This window comes from Phaenicophaeus curvirostris, chromosome 1 (genome assembly GCF_032191515.1).
Source record: "Phaenicophaeus curvirostris isolate KB17595 chromosome 1, BPBGC_Pcur_1.0, whole genome shotgun sequence".
NCBI lineage: Eukaryota > Metazoa > Chordata > Aves > Cuculiformes > Cuculidae > Phaenicophaeus > Phaenicophaeus curvirostris.
Genome location: NC_091392.1, coordinates 144558479 through 144585001, shown reverse-complemented (window position 1 = coordinate 144585001; position 26523 = coordinate 144558479). Strand labels below are relative to the sequence as shown.

The window sequence follows — 26523 nt, the reverse complement described above, 5'->3', positions numbered from 1 at the left end:
ACATTTAGACTGAATTAACAACCTGAACTTACTCAGCAAGCAACGGAGCTCAAAGCAAATCCATTTAGTTTTATATTGAGAAAATCCAAAATGTGCCAGGCTGACATGACTAAGGACCTACTGAGCCTTGACCATTCTAGAGCACGGAAGCGTGAGCTGGGCAACATGCCAAAAGAAAAGGCTCCCAGAAGTAGTATGCAATTAATAAAAGGCCAAGGCCAGATTGCCAACCACAGGCACAGATTTTCTTCATAAAGAGCTTACAGATTGATGTAGAAAGGTCAGGTTGAAATTATGTGAAAGTCAGTTCTTTCAACTTGACATTTAGACTGAATTAATATCCTGAATTTGCTCAGCAAGTGAGAGAAAGAAAAGTATCAGGTAAGGCTTTTAGGGAGTGCTTGCAAACCATATAAATAGAGAAACTAGAAAGCAGTATCCAGGTAAATTAGTTCAGTGAACTTTCCCAGAGACAAATGTTTTTAAAGGCCAAGCTCTTACTGAAGGCATCAGAGCAGAGTAGAGTGCTACAGGTGTTTAACTAGGGATAGCTACAATCAGAAACTAGTTGCAATACGCATCCTATTTTCTGTTTGAGACAATTACTTTTATGGAATGTTTTACAGACTTATAACTAACCTTTAAACATGCTCATTGGGATTGCTAATAGGAATGAAAAAAAGCATATACTTCAGTGTTTTCTAGGTAGGGAAATCTCCATTCATCATAGCTCAATTATATTTCTTTTAATTTAGCCTCAGAATACTTATGAGTTTTCTTCTTTTCTGCTTCTGTGCAGGTTGGTTTTATAAACAACTTCCTTGTATTTAATATTTAATAGGCAAGCTATAAGTAGCAAGATCTCAGCTAAATGGAAATTTCCCATATGTCTGGGGCAGTTTCAGGTGAAGTGTTAGATTCCCAGATAAAATGGATGTTATGGCCTTCTGAAACACAGCACTGTTGTGCCTCTTCTGCCTCATACGTGACTAGGAACAAAAACTGTACTCTATTACTTAGATCCCCTTAGTAAGCACCTTACACGTCTTTTATTGCCTGAGAAGCTGTTTAGTTGACACATCTCCCATTTGAATTTAGATTACCACTCTTAACACAGTAGAAAGTCTGGAATATACCCTAAAGACAGCCCTAGCACATACTCAGCTGTGATTAATCTAGCTGCTTAGCAGATGTCAGTTGTACTACTAAAAGTCAAACAATCATCCATCCGTTGTAAACTCAGATGACTCTACCTCCAGACAGAGACAGGTGTTCATTGTTTTAAGATGCATATGGCCTGGATGTTTTAAAAGAAGAATGATGGGAAAAAAGATGCTTAATGAACAGGAAAATGAAGTCTCAGACACCTAAATCTTAAAAATGAAGAGTGAATGATCATTCTTTTTACTTTCATATCTTGTAACAACAAAGGAAGAATTAATTAAGACCACAAAGGGGACAGTGGTTAAGTTACAATGAAAACTGTATAAAATAGAAAAGTTGGAGAGTGAACAGATTAAGCATCAGTCTCTTAAAAATAAGTTGAGAAATCGATTAATACACCATATGCATATTTCTCCTATGGAAACACTGGCTACTTATAGTCATATGGTATTTCCATATCATTTACCTGTCCAGAAGGGAATTGATTTACTGCAGGAGGTTTCCTGAGATCTTCAAGCTGAAGATCTCCCTGATGAAGCAGTTGAAGAGTTCATCTGATAACTGCATTACTAACAAAGAGAAATGCAAATGAAATACATGCCTGATAAGAAGAGATGTAAAATTCTCAATGTGGTTTTATAGCCCAGTATAAATTCTCCTGGAAAGGTTCAGATAAGTGCTTCGTCAGTGAAGAAGGAGGCTCCCTGTAAAACTAAAGTGTCAGGTGCCAACTGGGAAGTGTCTGAACAGTTATCCTTCTTATTCCAGCAGGACCAAATATTGTGAAGACCCATATGTACCTAATTAAAACAAAAAGCTTCAGAAGCCTCTACTCTAAATACCTCAGAAGGACTGTTCTGACTCTGCTGGCAGCTGTTCTCTGTTGGCATGCAGCATATTCTACCCAGGCCTGCCCAGGTGCAACCGCCTGACCGGTACAAGCTGCTCTGACTCTTTGCTGCTGTCAAGGCAGTGGCACTGCTCCCTTCCTCCCACTCCAGCCTTGCTCTCTGCCCTTTTCCTCCTGCTTTTCATGCAAAAACAACCCTAATTTTCAGCCAGATGATTGCTCTAGTGTTTAATCCACTGGGTATTGAGTCCTGTAGGATTGTCTTCTATAAAGGCTAGTAATTAAAGGCACTCAGAGTATTGCCAATCTATTTTCATTGACTCAGATTAATAAAATGCTGCCTTAAATACAAGTCTCTGTGTTTCAAGTATTATTGGCCCTATCTCTGCCATAATTTTTCAGCTTTAACAGGCCCACTGAAATAAGTACAGCCAGCTGCATAGTAAGATACTTGTAAATTCAAGTATGACCTGAGTGTTAATCTACTACAGAGCACAGGGGCTAATTTCCATTGACTCCCTGTGAGACAGAGCTAAGTAGTGTGCAAACACCAACAATTTAGTGTTGTAAGATGAAGAAGTCCATAAATTATCCTGACTGTTTACTTTAATAACAATGGAAAATAAACAATACAAAACAAAACAAGTATAGGTACTAAAACACCCTATAATAATACTGATTTGACTGTATAATTTTGACAGAATGTATAGTTAGAACACGGAAATTAGTGTGACTTTTCAACACTTTTTTGCCATACTGCTCAAGCTCGGTAAGCTGAATGCCAGTATTTTCACCTTTACCCTTGTTAAACAAAAAAAAACCAACGACCAATTACGTGAATAGTACCTGAAAGGGACCTAAAAGAAAGCTGGGGAGGGACAATTTACAAAGGCTTGTAGTGATAGGACTAGGGGCAATGGCTATAAATTGGAGAAGGGCATATTTAGACTAGACAGAAGGAGGAATTTCTTCACGATAAGGATGGTCAGACACTGGCACAGGTTGCCCAGGGAAGCTGTGGCCGCCCCATCCCTGGAGGTGCTCAAAGTCAGGTTGGATGGGGCCTTAGGCAGCCTGATCTAGTGGGACGTGTCCCTGCCCATGACAGGGGGGTTGGAACTGGATGATCTTTAAGGTCCCCTCCAACCAAGACTATTCTATGACTCTATAATTCTATGAATGTGAGAGCTGCACACATCATGTCATGCACACTTTACTAGATGGTGAAGCTAGAGATGGGGCACAAAGGTTTGGGTAGAACCATAGAAACTCTCTTGGCATTTTATAGGCAGGCTGCACTGCACCAACAGAAGTGTTTCATTTGCAAAGAGGCAAATTGCAGATCAGTTAAGGCCAAACTTTTTCCTAGTTTGACATTTTTGCACTGAGAAACTGATTCACAAAAATGAAACTTCCCATGGGAACATGCAAATTTGAGACATTTCTGGTGGTACCAATGTTTCCCTGGGCTTCTTTCTTATTCCTTGGCAATATGCTTGACAGAGATCTAAAATGCCTGATCTTTCAGTGCCTCGTTACCTCATAGAGCTACTATATTGAGTACATTGGATCTCACTGGCAGTTTAGCTCATCAGCTCCAAGGATTTCCAGGATCTTTTATTTTACATCATTTTGGCTAAGCATCCTGAGTAGTTTCAGGGTCAAGAGGAGATTATTTTGTTATAACAACTAAATGTCCCAGTGGAGGATTATGTCAAAATAAAACACTGCTGATTTTCTAATCTGTAAAAAGTACTGAGGTTAGGCCTTCCCCTCTCCCCTTGTTCAAGACAAGAAATCTCTCCATCACAAATCTCAAACTGGGAAAAGACCAGAAAGTCTATTTCCCAACCAGCCCCGTTTATACATAGTATCCACAGTTGCCTGAAGTCAAGGATGAAAGCAAGAAACTTAGACCCTCAGGTGCACATATAGAACCTTTTAATACAACAAGCTTCCTTTAAGGAAGGAATTTCCAATTTTCTTAACATACATATTGATAAAAAAGTGAAATTAAAAGTATGAATGCCTTATGTCTATAATACTAAAAAAAAATTCACAAAGTGAGACAAAGCTCTTGCCACCAATCATCCATCTTCCTTAACTGCTGGTTTTCTTGGCTCCCCAGGAAGATTTGCCTCAGCACTCTCTGGATGATACCCTCAGCCACTTTCTGAAGGACAGAAAGGATCAGTGACAACTCCTAACAGGTGGAATGGACACGGCTGCACCAGGAACGGCTCCATTCTTTCTACTTCGTCCTCCAACTTGTGCCACAGACTTGCCCTCATCAACATCTCTGCTATACAGAGGCACAGTACATCAACTCTCAGCTCCACACTGTAAGAGCTTACAACTCTGTTGAGCTGGAAGGCAACTTTCATATCATTTCAGGAGCTGTCATTTGAGCAAAAAAAAAATAAAAAATGAAAATATGATCTACCATATCTGAAGGTCACAGAAATACTGTGTGTAAGGTACAGAGGATGCTCAAGGCCAAACATTGTGCAGTATAGATGTAGGCAGCTTGAACTGTTTGCCTCAAGGCCAAGGAAGTTCCCCAACCGTGTGAAAACATGTCAATGTTGAATATGCAGAGTGAATTGCATGCACACTCCAGTGTCCAGAGCCAACACAAGCAAACACACACACAAAAAAAATTGTTCTCCTTCTAGAGTATGTATAATTTGAATGAGTGATCTGATTCATATAAATATCAAGTATTAAAGTATATACTGTGAAGACAACATAACCTTTCATCACTACCGAAGTGCTGTATTTGATTCTCATATTTGCTTAGTTGGTGAGGAAAAGGATGAGGATGTTGTTTACCTAGACTTTGACACCATTTCCCACAGCATTCTCCTCAAGAAGCTGGCTGCTCATGGCTTGAATGGGTGTACTCTTTGCTGGGTAAAAAACTGTCTGGATGGCCAGGCCAAAGCAGTTGTAGTGAAGAGAGTTAAATCTAGTAAGCATCAGGTCACAAGTGGTGTTCCCCAGGGCTCGGTATTAGGGTTGGTTCTATTTAGTATCTTTATCAATTATCTTGACAATGGGATCAAGTGCATCCTCAAGTAAGTTTGCAGATGACACTAAGTTGGGTGGCAGTGTCAATCTGCTTGAGGGTAGGTAGGCTCTACAGAGGGATATGGACAGGTTAGATCACTGGACTAAGGCCGATTGTAAGAGGTTCAACAAGGCCAAGTGCCAGCTTCTAAAGGCTTGGAGAAAAGTGACTGGAAAGGTGCCTGGTGGAAAAGGACCTGGGGTGCTGGTTCATAGATTGCTGAATACGAGCCAAGAGTGTGGCCAGGTAGCCAAGAAGTCCAACAGCATCCTGGCTTGCATCATAAGTCCAGCAAAATTTGGGGAGTGATTGTCCCCCTATACTTGGTACTCGTGAGGCTGCACCTTGAACGCTGTGTTCAGTTTTGGGCCCCTCACTTCAAGAAAAGACATTAAGGTGCTGGAGTATGTGCAAAGATAGGCAACAAAGCTGGTGAAGGGTCTGGAGAATAAGTATTACGAGGAGTAGCTGAGGGAACTGGGGCAGCTTAGCTTGGAGAAAAGGAGTCTGAGAGGACACCTTACAGCTTTTTACAACTGCCTGAAAAGAAGTTGCAGCAATGTGGGTGTCACTCTCTTCTCCCAAGTAACAAGTGATAGGACAAGAGGAAATGGCTTCAAGTTGCACCAGGGTGGGGTGGGGGCTTAGACTGGATATTAGGAAAAACTTCTTCACTGAAAGAGTTGTAAAGAACTGGAACAGGCTGCTCAGGGAAGTGGTTGAGTCACCATCCCTGGAGGTATTTAGAAGATGTGTAGAAGTGGTGCTTAGTGACATGGTTTAGTGGGACTTGCCAGTGTCAGGCTTACGGTTGGACTCAAAGGTTTTTTTCCGACCTAAATGATTCTACGATATAATCTGTTATATTCATACTACATTTGGGTTTGCCTCCACTGAAAATCAGTGTGAATTTCAGAGAGGAATATACACATACACAACTCTTTAGCAGGGAATAATATTCACTAGGAAAAAATGAAGGACTTAACAGATAAGAAAATATAAGAATATCACTAATGGTTTAGCAAAATGAGTATCTACAGGTAGTTTAGGCCACCTTAGCTTTAGTCAGGTTAAGCTGAAGTTATAGGATTCTTTCCCTCTATTACTGTCAATGTATACTACCTCAGGCACTGCGCCTTGAGCTCTCAAGATTTTCAGAAGTGGAAGAGGGGCTAAAAACAAGGAACCAATGAATGGTAGTAGCTATTACAAACAGCTGTGGCCAAATCCTATAATTGCAGGTCACATAGGACTAACGTGGAGGTTTGCTCCACCGGGAAAAAGCAGAACTATGATTTGGACTGTGAATGAAGGCTTTGCTATATGTGTTATGGTTAATGTGCAGTGAACCAAGGCCTTCTACTTTGACTTCCCAGTCAGATAGCACTGGCAGGGAACTGGCAGAAGGATGCTCACACAGTGGTTAATGTGATATCAAAAGTGTGACATCCACCAGAGAAGGAAGCCCTTGGGCATTGCATATTTGTTCTTTTTTCACTGCATGGCTGCAACCCTTTGCAGATACAGCCTTAGAAGTGTTTCTCTGGGGGACAAAGCCACAGTGCTACATGTAGAACAATTAATTTTGCTCCAAGATTTCTGCCAGGGTTTCTGCTTGCAGTCACAGGTTGGTCTCTTAAGTGGAGCTAAATTACAAGAGAGTAAGTGTGGCTCAATTCTCATTGCAGAAAAGTAAGTACACAAAACCACATTCACATTCTTTAACTTGCAGAACACCCTTCTGTACATTTAATCTTTTGATTTTATAACTGGTGAGAAAACAAAATATCTTACATTTTTACCTGTTGGGAAAAGCCTTTACTAAACCACTGTCCAAACTGAGACATCGGGAGTGCTCAGTACTGATGCACACCATTTGCTGTAAACTGAAAGACTTGTGAGAGCACAGCCTATTCTTTATGGATATAATGTATCCAGAGATTAAAGCATCAGATCTTAAACTTCCATTAGCTTTTTATTAAAGATTGTGACAGGCTTATTTCCTCCCTAGTTTATCTAAAGAATGAAAAATGGCAAACTGAATGAAATCCTATTTTCTGACTAGCCATTAACTTGATTTACAATGAATTTGTACAGTGCCTGATTTATGCCAATGTTGTATCACTGCTTCTCTGCAAAATACAAACAATTAACTAATGATTTATGCTTATGCAAGCACAGGGGAAAGAAGATTGTAATCTTTTCTTATGGCTGTTTCCCTTCCAGCATGCCCAGACCTCAAAAAATGAAGACTAATCTGGTCACATCTACTTCAACAGTCTGCTGACACTTTTTAATTAGAAATACAGAGAACAACCCTGACTGAACATACCCATCACCCATGAGTTAGGTATGTGTCTATGTAAGACCTGACATCAGCTGATGCCTCTAAACACTTTGAAAGGTATTTTATATTGGATTGACTCACTATAGCTTTAGTCTAGACACAAAGAAAAATTGTTAGCTATCTCCCCTGTTTCTCAGGGTATCATAGGGTTTCACATTTTTCCTTATTGTTACAGAAAACATCAGATTCTGTGCCCTTAGGACAGACTCTTTCAATAAAAATTGGTTTTAATGTAGTGCACAAAACTAAAATATTATTACAATTGAAAGCGGTGAACCCCAAAATCAATGATGTCTTTATAGTGACTTCATGATAGCTACATAAATGTCTTTTAACCTCCTGGACAAACCCTAACAGTTATGAAAGAGTACAAGAATAAGTTAGTCCTTTAAAAATTAGGCATGCTCATAAATCTTCCTCTGAGCTAATCAAAACAACTTTTTATTCCAGCAGGCTTCTCATTAAAAATAAATAAATAAACAACTAACAGGTATGATGAGTGCGGCTTTGTTGTAATATCCTTGAACAGAAATGTAACAACAGAACTGTCTGAAATGTGAAATGCTAATATTTGAAAGTAAAAACAAGTATTTTTAAAATCCTCATGAAATGAATGGCAAAATTCAGTGTGAAAATGCTACATATTTTGTTTCAGTATTTAAGCTTGTACTTTATATTATGACATGGCATTAAATAACAATGACATAATGACGTAATCATTTAACTATCACACCATTTTTAAAAAAACAATGAAAACAGTTATTTTTTGTAAAAAAGAAATTGAAACACTGTATCCGCTGTTCGAGATGAATATCTTTCCTTGTTTTAATGTAATACAACAATTGACTTCTTTTAGTGGGACGCATCTTATGTGTCTGCAGCTGATGAAAGTTACAACTTTGGGAAAAACCTCCTTGGACATGACTTTCATTCTCTATTCACTACTGAGGAAATAGGATCTAAGACTACAAACCTGTTTTATTTAGGGCTTTTAAAAGATAGAGTCAATAGTACACAATTGCTTTATCAGTTTTCTCAATGTAAATCACAGCGTCAGTGCTGTCAAAGACAGTTTCAGAAAATGGAGTTTCTCTATAAATAGACATATGAAGTATATGAAGGAATGATGGAACAATTATTACTTTTCCATTCTACTCTTTGTATTATGTGAATATAATTTCTTTTCAATTTAAAATATTGAGCATTTTGCCCTACTGTGGTCTTTCTACAAACACTCATTTCCAAATGAGCTGGAAAGCTGAAAAGAGTCACAGGAGCAATACTTCTGTATCATAATCCTTTCCTGAGTACTTTAATGGACATCAATGCAATAATAATTTTTACAGATATTTTTAACCATTCCAAATAGCACAGATATAAAGCAGGATTAAGGAATCAGAAGTCATAAAAATCTACATCTCATCTTTCCTTTTTCTCTCAGACTTTCTTTGTGGCCATGGGAGATTTCAAAACTACCACTGTCATTTATATCCAATGCTTTAAAAATATACTAGAGGCAAAATCTCACCACACAGAATTCAAAATCTGTTTCTTCAGGTTTATAATCAAGTCACAATTTTACTCTGGAGCATTACTTCTTAAATAAGAGTCAGAAGTACTTTTCCTCCACTAAATTTAGTGATTTGAAGTCTGGAACAGGAGTAAAAGAGAGACGATCAGGTACCTCTCTGCAGTGTAACCCTGGCTGCTCCTGTTCCCCCATAAGGTGACAAGACTCAGGAAGGTTCAGGGGATGGGGAAAAAAAAAGTGATCTGTTCTTCTATGATGCATAGAAGTCAGAAATCACATGGCACTTTTCAAAAGAAACAGCAAAAAAAATGCTGTAAAGGGACATAGGTAATTCCACTACCTCAACCCACATTTTGGTCACTAGTTAAACTAGCAATTTTTGAGGAGTTAAGCATTACTTGGTGTACCATGGGGTGGAGGAAAAGGCATGCTAGTAAGGTGAACTTCTATCCCATATGGGCTAGTCTTAAAATTTTCACAGAATATCTTTTTCATATTTTTTTTTTGACTCAGAAACCAGAGTCAAAGTAAAGCTGGGGTAATGACATGAAAGAAATTGTTCTCCATCTCTACTTTTTCCTTGTTGTTTTCCAGTAAAAAGAAAAAACCCAACACATAAGTCATAAGTCAGGTCATAAGTCTATCTACTCCAGAACCCCATGAGACCCTGTAAATGCTGGCCCTTTGTCCACTTTAACACACAGTCTGTTGCACTGAGCAAGGATTGCATGATCAGATGTGTATTACACTTTGTGTTTAAGATTTTGTGCTCTGCTTACAACCCTTTTCATTGTTTTCAATGTCCCAGATACATTCTAGAAAGAGTTGCTGAGCTTAGCTCAGGCACAGCTTTTGATGAAATAAGACTGGCAATGAGATGAGCCAAGATATGAGTCTCCACACAATCAATCTGAAAACTTCTTTTGAAACAATCTTCTGGGAGTCTTCTTGTCCTTGGGCAGGATTTCTGGGTGCAAGTGGGAGATAGTGTAGCTTGAAGAGATCTCTTTCAAAAGTGTTACTAATTTTCATTAGGCTAGTTCATATGAGTTCTCTGGGCCCCTTGGTGGAGGATTTTAATCATATTGTGCCTTCTGTGCTACAGTGATCACAATGCTAATCTCTGTAATTCCACATTTGGGAGCCCATTTTTTCAAAGTGTAAACAACTGACATTGAATTCATAAAGAACATTTTTTCCAGAGGGAATGCAATTGTAGAGTCATAGAGAAACATTATAAGCCAAAAACTGAAAAAAAAATCCCATCCTAATTGCACTAGGAGAAATAAAATATTCTCAGCTTCCTTCCCTTGTTCTGTAGAATGTGCATGAATAAAATACACATGAATAATATTTTGTGAAGGAGAAAACTTTGTCCCTTTCTACTTACAGGTTTCAGACTCATAATCTCCAAGGGAAAACTTAGAGAAGAAACTGAATTTATGCACCAGCAGAAACGGAAGAACAAGTTTCATAAAAACAGGAAACAATCAGCATGTGTGAAAATTTGCACTTAGAAGGAATAAAAGTCTAATAAAATATTTGTGTTTCTCTATGTCTCAAAATGTGCCAAGCTCTACAATAGCTTCCAAACCCATAGTTTTTTCTTTGGCTCTCCATTTTGAGCGTTATTTTGCTTAGCATCTCTGAAATGCTCTCACTATTCAGAGGTAGTATTTCCCTCTTCTGAGGGAGGTGCAAATGGATGGCAGCAAAGACCGTCTGTAGGACCAAACTCAATGGTCCAAATAAAGCCATTCGGGAAAAAAATGTAGACCTTTAAAAAAAACCAAAACCAACTTGAGCAATTCCTAAGGGTCTTTGTGCTTGATAAATAGCAAGAGCTCTGAGATAATAGCACAGTCATGTTGTAATGTTAGCAGCAAATGCCATTAAGCAGTATTATTCATACAAAGATGCTATAGACTTGTGACCTCATTGAAATGATGATCTTTTATAAAACCTGTATTACTTAAATCCTTGTATCTTTTACCATTACAGAGATTGCAGGTGACTTCACAGGATCTATTAATGCCTTGAGTGACAGAATGCTACATCACCTGACTAAATTTAGAGAAGAAAAAGAGAAAAGCAGACCTATAATTACTGCCCCTCCAAAGAGAAAATGAAGACACTGTGCCAATTCTTGCATTAACTGTCTCAAATCTATTAAGATATTTCTTCCTTCTCAATTAATTTACACTGCAGTAATAATAATGGCATAACTCCTGCACTCTTGATCTCAGGATGCAATACCATTAATGCTTCAATGCTGCAACATAAAAAAGTCTACCTATCTTGCAAAAATATGAAATGCATATTTTGGAAAATCTACCAAGCAGCTGAAGCTGGGATAATGCACTTATTACGTTTGTAGTGTCCCAGATTTCTTCTAATATACAACACAGAGGGTTACGGAAGGACTTTAATCTGTGAGACCAGAATATTGCAAGATAATGACTTTTTTTCCCACATCAGAAAGTAACAGCATTGCAATGGATGTAGTAACCTCTCAAATTTTTTTGTATTGCCCTACCTACTCTTTATACTTTTACGTAAGAACTAACATATTTTTATTTGCATATTGCTCATCTCTCCCTCCAATCTGAAACGCAATATACCTTAGCATTTCATAATCTATCCCCTTTATTACACAATAGTTAGAGGACCTCAGACCAAAGGGAAAAGAAAGTCTGTTTCAATGACTGTGTCATGACACAATCTTTGGAAATTTATATATGTGTCCCAGGAAATTTACAAAATGCAAGATTTCAGGATTATGGTGCTGGAGACAGGTGCTGGCCCATCATAGAGCACTGAGGACTGATGAGTTTTCTGACTGAGATTCTTCTCACTGAAATATAATTTATTAAGTAAACATTTTACAAACACCAGGAAAGCATTAGTTGCTTTGTGTAAAAATGTAGGGTTTAGCTATTCGAGACTTCACAATGCTCAGGCAGCTGTTATGACCCTTAGCCATAACAACTTTAGATCTCATCCTCACTGGAGTTCCTTTGCATTTAACAAGCATCAGTTCCCTAAGACCTGTCCTCCAACAGGTTATGCAAGATCAAGTCTGGTTCTTTTACACTTACACCATTTACAAAATTTCTCAGGATCATCTAACCTCAGCACCCCAGGGGTCTCCTTATCACTCTGGACAGCATACAGAGGAGAGAGGATTGTGGAAAATGCTATTACTTCTCCCATTTTCTTTCTCTGGACAGTCAATTAATCTCTTAACCTCGTTTCCACCCAGAATATCCAGACTTCATGTTAAATACAAAAGAGCTATAGTTTTCACATATCTTTTCTGCAATACTTTGTTCTCTCAGCATCTTTGCCACAACTTCTTAAGACCCATCAGGCAGATCACCGAGATTACTACTAGTTTTAATATAACTGAATTTTTTAAAAAAGGTGAATGGAATAACACAAGTCTACATTTAGAACTAGGAGCTAAAGCACGTGCTACAGAAGCTTCATCCCTACAAGTATTTGCATGTTGTGGGTGACAGCTGTTGTCAGGGTGGGCAGTTAGGGATGAAGGAAAGAACAGACAACAGTTCAAGAAAGTTGTATCTTCTGCATATTATTAGTAGCACATATTCCAAGGTCCTGCTCCTTTCTTTAAGGTGATGACAAGGGATACTGTTGTCCAGGCACCAGATATGGTCTACAACTCCACTTTAATGGTTTAAAAACAAAGGAATTATTTTCCCATACTAATATTACACAGTGGTAACAGGAGAACTACTGTGTGACTCATTTTACTGGCACACTCAGCACTCAGCCATGAAAAGATTTCCCATTTGGGCTTCAAGTGTTTTGAAAGTTTTGACAAATCATGTAAAATGCACAGCCTCAACTCCTTACAACTAATCAAAAGCAAACTACATCCACTTTAATTCCGCAGGAGAGCCTCTATTCAGAGATTTACTATTTCCCCCCCCCCGTTTAACCTTTAATTAATTCATCTGACCATTTTAGAGAATTGCTTTTTAGACAGCACCTATACAGTCATTCCTTTCTCATTATTTATCATTAAACCATTTAATTACTGTCCCAAGAGTATTCAAACTTCACAATACCACATCTCTGGTAGGGTCTTTCAGAACATTCATTTTGGAATATCTACAGTACATCAGTCAGAGGATCATTGTTGTAATACCAATAGTTGAAATGGTGGTGGTAGCAGTATTTAAGGAAACCTTTAAATGTGGCCCAGAATTACAAGTAAAAAGTTGAACCTTGGGATAACTGCAAATTGCAAGAGAATTGCATTACTGTTAAGTTAGGTCTCCACAGTTTAGGACATAGAAATTATTAAAAATCCAAAACCAGGAAGAAATATTTGTATGGATGTCTTATTTATAGATGGGTAAACACGTGTGCTGGCTTCATTACAAGCGCAATCTTCAGCCAGATATGCTGATTTTCATAGAACAGTATTTCCAAATCACAAAATCAATACCTATATGGATGCTATTTGGTTGTTCTGACTGGAGCTTCAGGAGAACAAAAAAGCTTGGTGAAGACCTCCTATAATTTTCTTGAGACTTTCTAAGGTCTTTTCTATTTTATTTTGCCTTGTTATTTTACTTTCCATCATCATCACTTCAAAATTTCATAGAAGTGCAACATATGTGTTTGCACTATCAATAGTGCCCAGCAGCTTACCTGTTTAACAGCGTAAAGAAGTCGACCGTAGCAGTACATCATGACCATCACAGGGATGACCAAGCAGAATATGAAAAGACAGATGATATAGGACGTGGACTCAGCTGATTCAGAGGACCAGCGTACTGAACAGCTTGTTCCCGCACCTTCTATTCCATAACTGCTCCAACCAATCAGAGGCGGCACAGTCCAGATCAGGGAATAAATCCATGAACCGCCGACTGCCAGCAACGCCTTCTGGTAGTCAGCACTGCGATTGTTGCACAGGGTGAGAGTGCTGTAGCGTTCATAGGACAGGACAGCCAGGGAGATCAGGGACACAATGCCTGCAATGAACCAAGCAATTTCAGTGCTTACTTTCATTATTTTGCACAGTATCCACTTAAACCCCAAGAAATGAGATGATTTTCTGGTTATTACACATTAGAAGCAACAGTAAACATTGTTTCCATTATTCTGTGTACTTAAACCCTCACTAGACCTCGTTGCTCTGTCCATCATGTCAAACTTTGTTTAACTCATATTTATCTTTTACTGGAACATTTTCATACTTGAGACTTATTCCTCTTCTAGGAAGGTTTTCAGATTTAGCTGTTTTAGTATTACCCAGGGCAAACCCATTCTCTGTATGAGCTAATAAAATGTTGAAAGACTCCCTTGCTAAGAAGTATCCGATTTTTAACATCCATGAGCATTTTCAAATATTGCATTGACTTTTACAATGCAAAAAACTTTATATTCAAGATTGGGAGCGGCAAAATGAAAGCAGTTTTTGCATTTCTGCCCCATCAGCTAGATATATCTCCAGTTCTGACTGCTCACATATGCCAACAATAGACAACTCCTGGCATGACTCTGATATGGCAAGTCATAACTTTATTATCAAACATAACACATAATCAAGTTAAAAAGTGATTTAGGTTAATACTGAGCCCTAGGTGTCAGAGACCAATTATGTCTTCCAGTGGAAGACTAAAAAATCTGGGTTGTAGGACATTTCCACTTTCTTTTTCAAGGTTTGGGGTACCAACTTCCTCAACAAATCTTTATGGATTGGCACAGCAGGTTCTTAGTCAAGACTCAATGGGGATTTTTTTCTTTTTTTGCTGTTTCTATGTTTCTGTTTTCCTTGCAGCTTCCTTACAGCTCTTGGCGACACAACACTGAATACCAGTTCCTAGCATTTATGCCAGAAGTAACTTGTGGGAAGAAATTTAATACCATCTCTTCCTATGTTTTTCAGGTCCTTTCTTTTGTTCCTGTAAGATAAAAAACCCTGAATAGACCTACGTCAGTCCAGCTCTTCCTAGGAATCTTTTTTTCTTGATCCTTGCCATTAGTAACAGCCAACTATACAGTAGCATCGAGATACACTCTGCCAAATTCTCTCATGGTGAGTGGTACCTACTTCCAGCAAATCTGTTCAAAAGAAAATGTGATCTTCAGAGGAACCCATGGTTGTAATCCATTTTTCCCCACTGAACTATCAGCTTCTCCAATAGCTCCTTCCCAGGAATGGAAGAGAGGTGACTCAGAGACTCCCCTGGGGATGGAACTTGGGAAAACATAAGGCACAGTAGGATATTCTCCCCAGGCGCAGCATTTTGCCTCTCTTTTCCCTGTGATTCAGTGACTTATTTCCTAGATAGCTGGATGCAGGTACAGGTATTCCTGCCACCCTGTCAACAATTTGCAGTTACTTTGTGCAAAGCTGGGCACAAAGGACCCAGGGGGAAAACAAGCACTGCTTGCTGCAATAGGATGCTTTATTTCTCAGGGGAAGACAAGGCAAAAGGGTGTAAGGAGAAGGCAACTTTTGATGAAGGAAACATATTTCTTGTTACAAGAGCTTACTAAATTATTTTCTGTATATTACTGGGAGGTCAAACCTAAAAAGTAAATGACACATCTCCACTAAATTCAATGTAGTTACATTGTTTAAAAGTCTAACTTTAAATCTAGTTTACAGCTAGACTACTTCAGAGGCAGTGAAGACTTTCTGATCATTCCTCATCTAATCTGATTTCCTACATAGTACAGCTTTTGAAAGCCCATGGCCATAACATCTGCATTAAACACTATCTCAATATGGAAAAAATATAGTGGGTTCTGAATTACAGACTCAAGAACAAAGAGTCTACTGCTCTTTTCTTGCTCCCAGCCCACACTTATTTACCTTCACTTTCTTAGCATTGCCTCTTTCCATGCTTTTATCTGCTTGACTAAAGAACTTCTTGTTATCAACAATGTTTAGATCACATAGCTACCTAAGGCAAACATCCAGATTTTATGTTTGAAACTTGGGCCTCAGTAAGGTGATATACATATTTTTCAGCATTTTGGGTTAGATCATCATGGACTAACAGAAAACTGTCTTGGCAACAAGAAATCTCTCTCTCCCTTCCCAGCTCAGTGCTCTACAGCAAGGTTATATTTTCTCGCTCTACTTCTGATGGTAACGGAGGGCATAGTGTCCCTATTTTGAAAAGACAGCAGGTGAGACATATTTTTGTTGAGAATATCCTACAGTCTTGTGAGTGTGGTGTTTCCAAACTTTCTTAGCTCAGGGCTATTTGCTGCTTCAGCCATTGGGCTCTCAGGTCAAGTCTGGCTGCCAGCTCTGCCTGCTTGTCCCTATGGCTTTCCCAGCAACCAGCAGCTTCCTGTGGTGTGTACTGTCACAATTTACAGCATTTGTCTAAACTTCTTCATATTTTTGCCTATTGCAAGATTATTGCCTAAAACAAGAAAGATGCTCGGCTTTCCTCAAGCTGGTATTTATGATGGACAGCTTCGTGGAGTGGCTCTGAAGATCATAGAATCATAGAATCCTAGAAGAGTTTGGGTTGGAAGGGACCTTAAAGATCATCTAGTTCCAACCCCCCTGCCATGGGCAGGGACATCTCACTCGGTCAGGCTGCCCAGACAGCTGGCCATGAATTCAGGATTGCTTGTTTTGAGCCCAAGGAGAGATTTGTCTTTAAGTGGCATAGAATTAATGCTCAGTTATTAAATAAGTATGATGGCGATGTCAATAAATAATAAATCAAATTATAGCAATCTGACAAAATCACAAAAGTTACCTTTAAATTATAGCAAATTTTTATTCTTCTCTACACAGAAGATTGGAGACTTTTAAATACACATCTTGGCAGAAGTTATTTCATCATTATTCACCTTTTTATTATTGAGTTCCTCTGATGTGACATAAACCACATTCTTCTCTGAAGGACAAGAACTGTGATATATGGAATCCCAAACCACCAAAGATCAGGAAAAAAATCAATATTTATATTTTTTCTTTTTGTCACAGTAAGACTTCAACGTCTGTGCCATACCCAAACTTTTTAATAGCACTGACATTAATACTAATGTGTATTGACTTCTAATGCTTTCAAAATAATAAGGGGAAAAAAAGAGGAAAACACTCAAGAGGTAGTTCATAAGAAATAATAAAACTTAAAGAAATTCAATGTGGCTCATGTGGTTAAAATATACTAAACCAGCCTAACTATTTAGAATAATTATAAATACTTTGAAATGTGCTTTGAAATTAAGAGTCATAAAAAAATAAAAATTAAACATTTTTTCCAGCAGTGAGATAAATTCAATTGAATTGACTGTGAGTAATGAAAACACCTATTATCTATGTGAGGAAGAAGCAGAAACAACGCTATGGCTATGGCAACACGATCTCAGTCTATTTAGTGTGACATAATGCAGTATGCACAAAGTCAAAAGATGTGCTTCGACCCACTATGCCACAACACTGCAGCTCCATCCAACCTTACTGATACAGGGGTTTTCACCTTAACGTGGAATGTGGAAGTCAAGATTGGACAAAATCAATATAGCATGCACATCAAGAAATAACTCTATTCCAATATTGTGGTAGATTATCAGTTTCAATGTTTCTGTTCCTAAGAACATCCTTAGCTTTTTAATTTAAAAAAAAGTATTTTTTTTTTTTAAAATCTCACTCCTTTGTCAGTTCAATAGCTGAATCCAGGGAAGATACCACTATCACATGATTAATTATAGCAGATACACAGGTGCCATTTCTTAGACTGAAACAACATTATTTCATAACAAAGGCAAAATCAGGTTTTGCATTCAGTATTTAGTATGACACAGTGGAAGTCAAAAACAGGGATCAGTATTTAGTTTGACACGGTGGAAGTCAAAAACAGGGATCAAGTGTGTAACAGTGAATGAGCTGCCAGCAGAAGCCTGATGATTGCCTTGCCCTTAACATGTCTTTCAATAGCACCCACTATGATCATCTCCATAATTTTTCCAGGTACTCAGGTTAGACTAATAGGTCTATTGTTTCCTTAGTCTTCCCTCATGCCTTTCCTGTAATCCAGTTCAGACAAATTAGAATAAACCTTCTTATTTGTACCTTGTACCTTTTTGTATCAGAGTTTTATTCATGTCATATGCATTCAACTGTTGTGGCCTTTGCCAGAAATCCTGGAGTTATCTCCTGTTCTATTTCACGCCCTATCTATTGCAGCCATAGCAATTTGTGAGATTCCCAGCTTTAAAACAAAAAGCGATTAAATACTTTAAAATTACAGCTGAGGAAAACACTTGAATGTAGCCTTAGTAACCAGAAGACATGTAAAAAAAATAATGTAAGTTATAAAAGAAGAAAATAATTATAATTTTAAAGTTAATCACTATGTTTTATGCCAACATTTCATTCTCATTTTGCAGTAACAATTATGGCTCTGTAGACTGCATATATTAAATTCAAATGGACAATGTTTTCTAAAATTGCAACAAAATTAAGTTCAGGAATTGCAAATATAAATAGCATTTGCCACCAACAAATATTCTGGGTCCCAAGCTGGTACCTAGCCAAATAACTCCACAGGAGTCAAGCACAGTGAGAAATGTGATTTGTTCCCCCAGCATTTCATGCATATACAGGAACAAAGCTGAGGTTCTCGCTTAACAGTACTGAAAGACTGCATAAAAATCCACTGCAGATTGCATTACAGGAATAAATAATTATTCAGAAATTAACCATGGAAATAAGTGACTTCGAGACAAGGCGGGTCTGAGGCATAATAGTTTTCTACACGGCAATTTGTTGCAGCGAGTGCAAGAAATTCAATTTCACATCATAAACGAGGACAGACATCCATTTATAGGACTATCATCTGAGACATTATTTATTATTTACTTTTACTTAAAGATCTGTACTTTTCTTCCTGGTAGCACAGCACAGAGTATGGTATGATGGACACAGCAGATCACCATGCTTTGCTCTTGTGAGTCCCAACTAAGAGCATTATATTTTTGTATTAGTTTTTGGTGTTTTATTCTGTTCACTGATGTAATAATTGGAAACAGAATGCAACTTACCAATGGTCTGTAGGTTATGAAAAACTGAGAATCTCACAGATTCAGGCTACACTGGGTAAATGTTTTGACTAATAACTTACATATATTTTCCCTTTTAAAGCTCCTGGAGGTCATTATTCTACGTCAGGAACAAATGCTGGAACATCATGGTTGCATGACGTAATGTATACCCTGCACCGTATTCTGATTATCAAGGACCAAGGGCTATGAAAAGAAGCCACAGGTAATCTTAGGCACACAGGTAATCTCAGAGGAAAGCAACAGCACCTTCTTCAGCAAGACTTCAATGGAGCATAACTAAATCCAAGTGCTCACAAAAGGCCAAGATCATTTTATTGCACCCTATCTCCACACAGGTTGATTTTACCCACTCATAGACATTCTCTCCTAGCTTTTGTTCACTCACACTCTCACATCAACAAACGCACAAGCACAAAGGTCTGTGCTCAGGAGGTCTGTCCAGGATATCTTTTGTGCAACAAGGATAACTCTAGCTATTACTTCGTCAAACCTCTTGCTTATGGGAACCTCTCTGGCAACAAACTGGATACACTTTATAAGTCCATTGTCATTAAGAAGTGATCCGTTGCTTATGAATCCTGCCCACATGAACCTTGGTATTTATATAGCAAAGCTGCTGCTCCCTGTTTCCACTTGCTCATTCGGGAAGTAAATCTGCCTGAAACACACCTCCACGGGCACCGGGCACTTTTATGGTAAGTACTACGGAAAGAAATGGCAAGTGGGACTTGTTGTATCCTTGGATGCCATGCTCCTCTCAGCAGAATGCAGGGTCCTCTGCCAATGATTTGTTGTGCTCTGCTCTTACCAGGACACAGTTCTTCAGGCTTGCCCAAATCAACATGTCCTCTGTTTTACTGCTGGAAACAGCATTCTTAATTACCTGCACAGGCTGTTCTTACTCTTATCCTATGGTTTCTTCAAGTGTTTATCCTGTTTCCCTTTACACATTGTCTGTACTGACCTCAATAATTCTACAGCAAGTCCCTACACTTCCAGGTGCCACTGCAGTCCACAGCCAGGCCAAATCCAGCTGCTGGGACTGAGCCAAGGTGAGAATCAGCTGCAAGGCTGGTGCAAGACAGAGAACCAGAGTGCATCTGGCTGTGCAGCTGCTGAGACCCAAGTCATGACAAAGCCAGCTGAGCACCCCTGGGCATGCATTTGGTCTCTGCTGGCCATGTACAAAATGCAGTAGGGAAATCAAGGGAATATTAAGTGGTGTGTTTCCCATATGCCATATACAGACCCTGCGCTAACCACAGAGGGACCTGCCAGCAGCAGAAGGTAACCAATACAAACTCCAGCCACAGCCACTTAAATGTGTTGCTGAAGGAAAGGAAAACAGTGATGTTTCATATATTTACAAGACTCCACACATACACGTGTGTGAATATAATATCTATTTCTATGAGACAGGCTTAACATAACATCCTGGTAAGGAGTTCATACACCTGGAAGTGAAAGAGGCACATCAACTGGCGGCTGGTGGTCTGTGACTCACCAGAAGTCACCTCTCCTTTGGAAGCCAGGGCACCATGCAACAATGAACAGTGAACTTGGAGAGACAGCAAGCAAGAAAGAATCATAGAATCATAGAATCATAGAATAACCAGGTTGGAAGAGACCCACCGGATCATCGAGTCCAACCATTCCTATCAATCACTAAACCATTCTCCTTAGCACCTCATCCACCCGTGCCTTAAACACCTCCAGGGAAGGTGACTCAACCACCTCCCTGGGCAGCCTGTTCCAGTTCCCAGTGACCACAGTGCTGTAAGGAGACTTGCAGGGATGGAAATAGCGTGCTCTGGTCTCCTCTTAGAAATGCTTATAAACACACCTTTAGTTGGGAATATTTGAGAATACTGTGCTAGGGTATTCCACTGTTCTTTCTTCTGGATGACATCTTTCATCGTGCTTGCCCAAGGACTTAGAGGTAAACACAGAGCAACAGCAGAAGGAAATAGTCTCTTCAAATGAAGGCTCTTACTAACTCACTTTCAAGGTTTGAAGTTTAATTCAATGTTGTACTACCAAATGGTGTTACATAAATATATTATTGAGTTATACAAAAATAATTTGATTAATGACTCAGTGCTGTTTCAAAGGAAATAATTTTTCCTAAATTTAAAGAGAGCATTTCTATTAGTTCTCTACAGAAATAAAACCCTCCACACATGGAAATGAAACATAAACAATTGAAGTAACATAAAAGATATGACCTTTTCAATGTATTTACACTTCTATAACTCCTTAGAAGCCTTTCTAAAAATATATCCTAGCATCATGCCTCTAGGACTGTGATGAAATACAATTTGTAGGTCTAGTATTCACAAGCGAAGTTTGGAAGCAGCAAGCAATATGCTTTCTCTCTAATGGTATCTTAATCTTCACACAATTTTTTGTCTGCTCTGGACCAGAGTACCTTACCTAACACCTGCCACGCCACAGCACTGCAGACTTTAGGACAGTTCACATGGAGCAATCCATTCTATCATCAGCTTTGTTTCCATCTTTTACATACCACTTAATGTTAATACTAATAAGCAAAACTATGTGGCTCTGCTTACCGTAAAGATCAAAGCATTTCTTCCACAAAAAACCTGCAATTTCCACTACAGCACTTGCTGCCATCAGAGACTTCCTTGGAGGTAATGAAGTAAGAATATCGTAATAATAAAAGCAGACTCTTTCAGAAGCTGACTCAATGGGCAGAAGCGGGGGGAGCACCTTTTGACCTGATTAGTGACCTCCTCACATTCGATGCACTTTTGAAAAAAAATCAGAAATTAATGAGGCACTGAATCAAGGGGGAAGAAGGAACAAAACTTGTTAATTGTATAAAAAATAAAAAGTATTCTAGTTTGTTTGCTCTTTATCTCTGAGTCTTTATACACACTGTTCCTTCCTACAATAAAGATGGCGAAAAACCTCTGTCATATACAGTCTCCCATGAGGTTCTGCAGGTCAAATCTCTTCTTCTTGCTTGATACTGTAATTGTCGTAAGTGGCAGTAAGAGTGTTGCTCAACCTGTAAAATCTGGGATGGGTATATATTAAATTCAAATGAGCTATGTCTTCTAAAATTGCAACAAAATTAAGTTCAGGAATTGCAAATATAAATAGCATTTGCCTCCAACAAATATTCTGGGCCCCAAGCTGGTACCTAGCCAAATAACTCCACAGGAGTCAAGCACAGTGAGAAATGTGATTTGTTCCCCCATCATTTCATGCATATACAGGAACAAAGCTGAGGTTCTCGCTTAACAGTACTGAAAGACTGCATAAAAATCCACTGCAGATTGCATTACAGGAACAAATAATTATTCAGAAATTAACCACGGAAATAAGTGACTTTGAGATAAGGCGGGTCCGAGGCATAATCCTTTTCTGCACAGCATTTTGTTGCAGTGAGTAGAGTGCAAGAAATTCAGTTTCAAGTCGAGGACAGGCATCCATTTATAGGACTATCATCTGAGACATTACCTATTATTTACTCTTATTTAAAGATCTGTATATTTCTTCCTGGTAGCACAGCAGAGAGTATAGCTCTAGGTGAAAGACACAGCAAAACACTGTTCTTTTCCTGTCAGTCTCAACTACAAGCATTACACTTTTGTATTAGTTTTCACTGGCTTATGCTGCTTCCTGTGGTGTAGTAATTGTGGGAAAAATAAAAAAAAAAGGTAAGAATTCCAGAGACTCAGCCTATATTGGGTAAAAGTTTAGAGTAGCCCACAATGACACAAACTCATCTAAACTAACAAGGACACAATTAAGTTACTTAACAACTTCCACATTCTTATCAATGTTTTGCTTTTTTTTTTTTTCATATTTTGAGGCAAAAGCACAAATGAATATTCAGAAGAGACGCAAACAGGTGTGGAGTGGCAGACATATATGGCTGCTGTTCCTTCCTCACAAGCCCTCAGGATACTATCCACTTTTTCATTTTCCCTCCCAGACTAAGAGATACATATTTTACAGGCCAAAATCCATCTGCCAACAGATTTTGGCAGACAACCCCAAACATTTACAGAGTTAAAAAGAAAGCGTGCTAAACCTCAAAGACTTTCCAGAGTTAAGATTAATAGACTCAAAGTGAGCACTGGTCTTTGTGGACAGCCAACCAGTATCAGCCTGACTGACTTGAATTTTACACCTCAGTATCTACACTTCAGCAAATAAACAAACCACAATAAATTGTTTTATGATACGGCAAAATCATAATGTGACTATAACAAATCCTCATAAATTCAGTGCTAATATAAATGATACAAACTGCAGAGGAGTGCATGGCTGCCTCAATAACTGACAGAAGATTCTGAGAATAGAATTTGCTCCCAAAAAGCTATTGGCTGTATTTGGATATGCCTACTAAATATTCATATAATAAACACAGAATAGATAGTCAAAACAAACACTGAGTCCTGCATTTGTTGACTCTTATTTTAGCTGAATGCTCCTATGTTTTAGTGATCCAACCACCATTTACTTTTGATTTTTAAGGGATTAAAAGCACTTCTACTGGTTCGATATTGAGAAAATATTTCCCACAATCATTGTCACACATTAGCAGTGACAACCAGTTTTTAAATGCTGGCAGCCTAGACTTTGGAAATGCAGGCTACTTCAAATATCAACAATTCACTTTGAAAGGAAGTAAATATACCAGTTGCTAGTTATCTAATGGCTGTAATTATTTGTTTTCTTTTGCTTAGATGACGTGTAGTTGTGAGTCCATTAGAGCAGGCAATCATTCCTTTCCCTAAAGAATTCTTTTCCTGCTTAACTCTAATGGGAGTCACAGTTTACCTCTGCACTTGAAAGAAACCACTGTGAAATCACTATTGCATCCAAGCCTGCTGGGACAAATTTGACAGCAACCATTAACAGTCCTGTTCAGTAACTCTTTCTTGCTCTTTTGTCAACAGTCATTTCTGTCTTCTCCTCTGTACGACGCACCCTTCCTTTTGTGTTTGGTGATATCTTCAGTACAGGCAGCACGTATTACTTTTACTAGTAAAGAATTATTGGGTTTGTCTCTCTTTCCCATCTTCCTGAATTTTAAACATTGTGCTGTAAGGGTGATCTTAATTCTTAGCTGTATCTTGTGACTTAATGTGCATTACCCGGTAGTGCTATGCTTTTCGGCTACGTTATTAATATGCCTATCCATTAACCAACCAGCCAACAACTAGTGCTAGGGGCATGAATATAGCAAAGAATTCCCTTTTGCATTTCAATGATACCATCAGAGTACAAAAACATCGAATATTAATTTCAATCTCACTTTCCGTATGTTATGCAGGATCCCTTTGCATTCCAGAAAGCAGGCTAGCACTTGCAAAATCAACCTTTTAAATAAGCTGCTTCCATACCAACATATATTTTGATAGGAATGGTTGGACTTTTGATAGGAATGGTTGGACTCGATGATCCAGAGGGTCTCTTCTAACCTGGTGATTCTATGATATGATATGGTATTTATCCAGCTGCTTTATGGAGTCAGCATAAGAAATAAATCAACACTAGATGGAGCTCCTGTACAGCAACAGCTCAGGAGAAGTCTTGGGGGCTTGTATGCCTGTGGAAAGCAGGGATGGGTGTACAGTGTTGGTGTAGCAGAAGGATGTTCTCAGAGTGGTCAGGTACACGGCAGCATCCCCATGTCCATGCCCACACTGTCCTGCAGAACCCCCCATCTCCTTCCAGGACAGTTCCTCTGCTTTCAAAACGGAGGGAGATGCCTGGGAACTTCCTGCATGCTGAGCATCCACACGGAGGCACCATGTAGCAGTTAGTCTCAGGGTTTGTCAACATATGGGATACAGCACCAAACAAGGCATAAGGTGAAATTACAGTGTAATATCATGTGCCAGCCAGGGAGCCAAGCTTCCATGACAGCACACCTAGCCTACTTCCCTCCTATGAGCCTCTACTTTTTCACTGAATGCAACTGCTCATTTTTAACAAATTATTTTATAATCTGCTTTTGTCAGCAGTTTCCATTCCTAGAGATGGAACACACTACAAATATTTATTCTTCTGAGTCAAGTTTCTGTTATAACGTCTAGTGGTCAAACTGCCTTTTATAACTAGCTCGTAACCGGTCAATAACTAATCGTATCTACTAATATGAATGTACTATCAAAATATACAGACCAGTATCTACACTGCCCCTAAGCCAAGAGTTTCTTGTACTGTTTTACACCCCAGCAACCTCACATGACATGGAGGTGGGATGAAAGACTGGAGAAGGCTGCTCCCATCTCTGTCCAAGATGACTTTGCTGGCTGAAGGATGCTCAGTGAGAAGTGGTATTTTCCATTTCTTAACCTCTCAGAAGGGCCTCAGAAGAAGGAATCTTTTGCTACATCCATTAAGAAATGGTTTGTAACTGATGCAGACAGAAATCCTTCACAGTATTATTCGTCCAGCCAATGACCCTGATCTGTAACACTGGATTTATTGGAAGAAATTGCACTAGAGAATATAGCAGTGGATGTATAAGGAGGTATGACATACTAGTACAAGCCAGAATGGCTGGAGTGGAGGGAAGCCATGCCTTACTAATTCACTAGAGGTCCTTGGCAGTGCCATGCACACAGGGGAGATATATTGATTGGAACAATCCCTGATTTCAGTACAGGATGGGGAATGATGTGATTGAGAGAAGCTCAGTTTGTGTGAGAAGGTAGATGAGGAGCTCAACATGAGCTGGCAACATGCGCTTGCAGCCCAGAAGGCCAACTGTATCCTCGGCTGCATCAAAAGAAGCGTGGCCAGCAGGTCGAGGGAGGTGATTCTGCCCCTCTATTCCTCTCTTGTGAGATCTCATCTGGAGTTTTGTGTCCAGTTCTGGAGTCCTCAACGTAAGAAGGATATGGAGCTGTTGAAGCTGCTCCAGAGGAGGGCTACAAAGATGATCAGAGGGCCAGAGCACCTAGCATGTGAGAACAGGCTGAGAGAGTTGGGCTTGTTCACCATGGAGAAGAGAAGGCTCTGAGGAGACCTTACAGAGCCTTCCAGTACCTGAAAGGGATCTACAAGAAAGCTGGGGAGGGACTATTCATAAAGGCTTGTAGTGATAGGGCTAGGGGGAACAGGTATAAACTGGAGAGGGGCAAATTTAGGCTTGACATAAGGAAGAATTTCTTCACCATGAGGGTGGTGAGGCCCTGGAACAGGGAGGCTGTGGCTGCCCCATCCCTGGAGGTGTTCAAGGCCAGGTTGGATGGGGCCTTGGGCAGCCTGATCTAGTGGGAGGTGCCCCTGCCCATGGTAGGGGGTTTGGAACTGGATGATCTTTAAGGTCCCTTCCAACCCAAACTATCCTATGATTCTATATTCGATAGACTACTTGGATTTCTAAACAGCTTTGACTAGCCTCAAGGCTGGTAAGGATAGTAAGATGCCTTGCATTAACAGAGATATTCATGAAGATAAACAATTGATTAGAGGCAGGAAATAAAGAACAG

The 26523-nt window shown here is 39.1% G+C and overlaps 1 protein-coding gene across 1 annotated transcript in view; it reads right to left on the bottom strand.

Annotated features, from left to right (window-relative positions):
- The window catches only part of LOC138731372 (opsin-3-like), an 81980-nt gene that overhangs the window by 43577 nt on the left and 11880 nt on the right, over window positions 1-26523 (bottom strand). The window contains exon 2 of the mRNA XM_069877282.1: window positions 13646-13971. Within this exon, the coding sequence (XP_069733383.1) occupies window positions 13646-13971 (326 nt within the window). The remainder of the gene's footprint in view (window positions 1-13645; window positions 13972-26523) is intronic.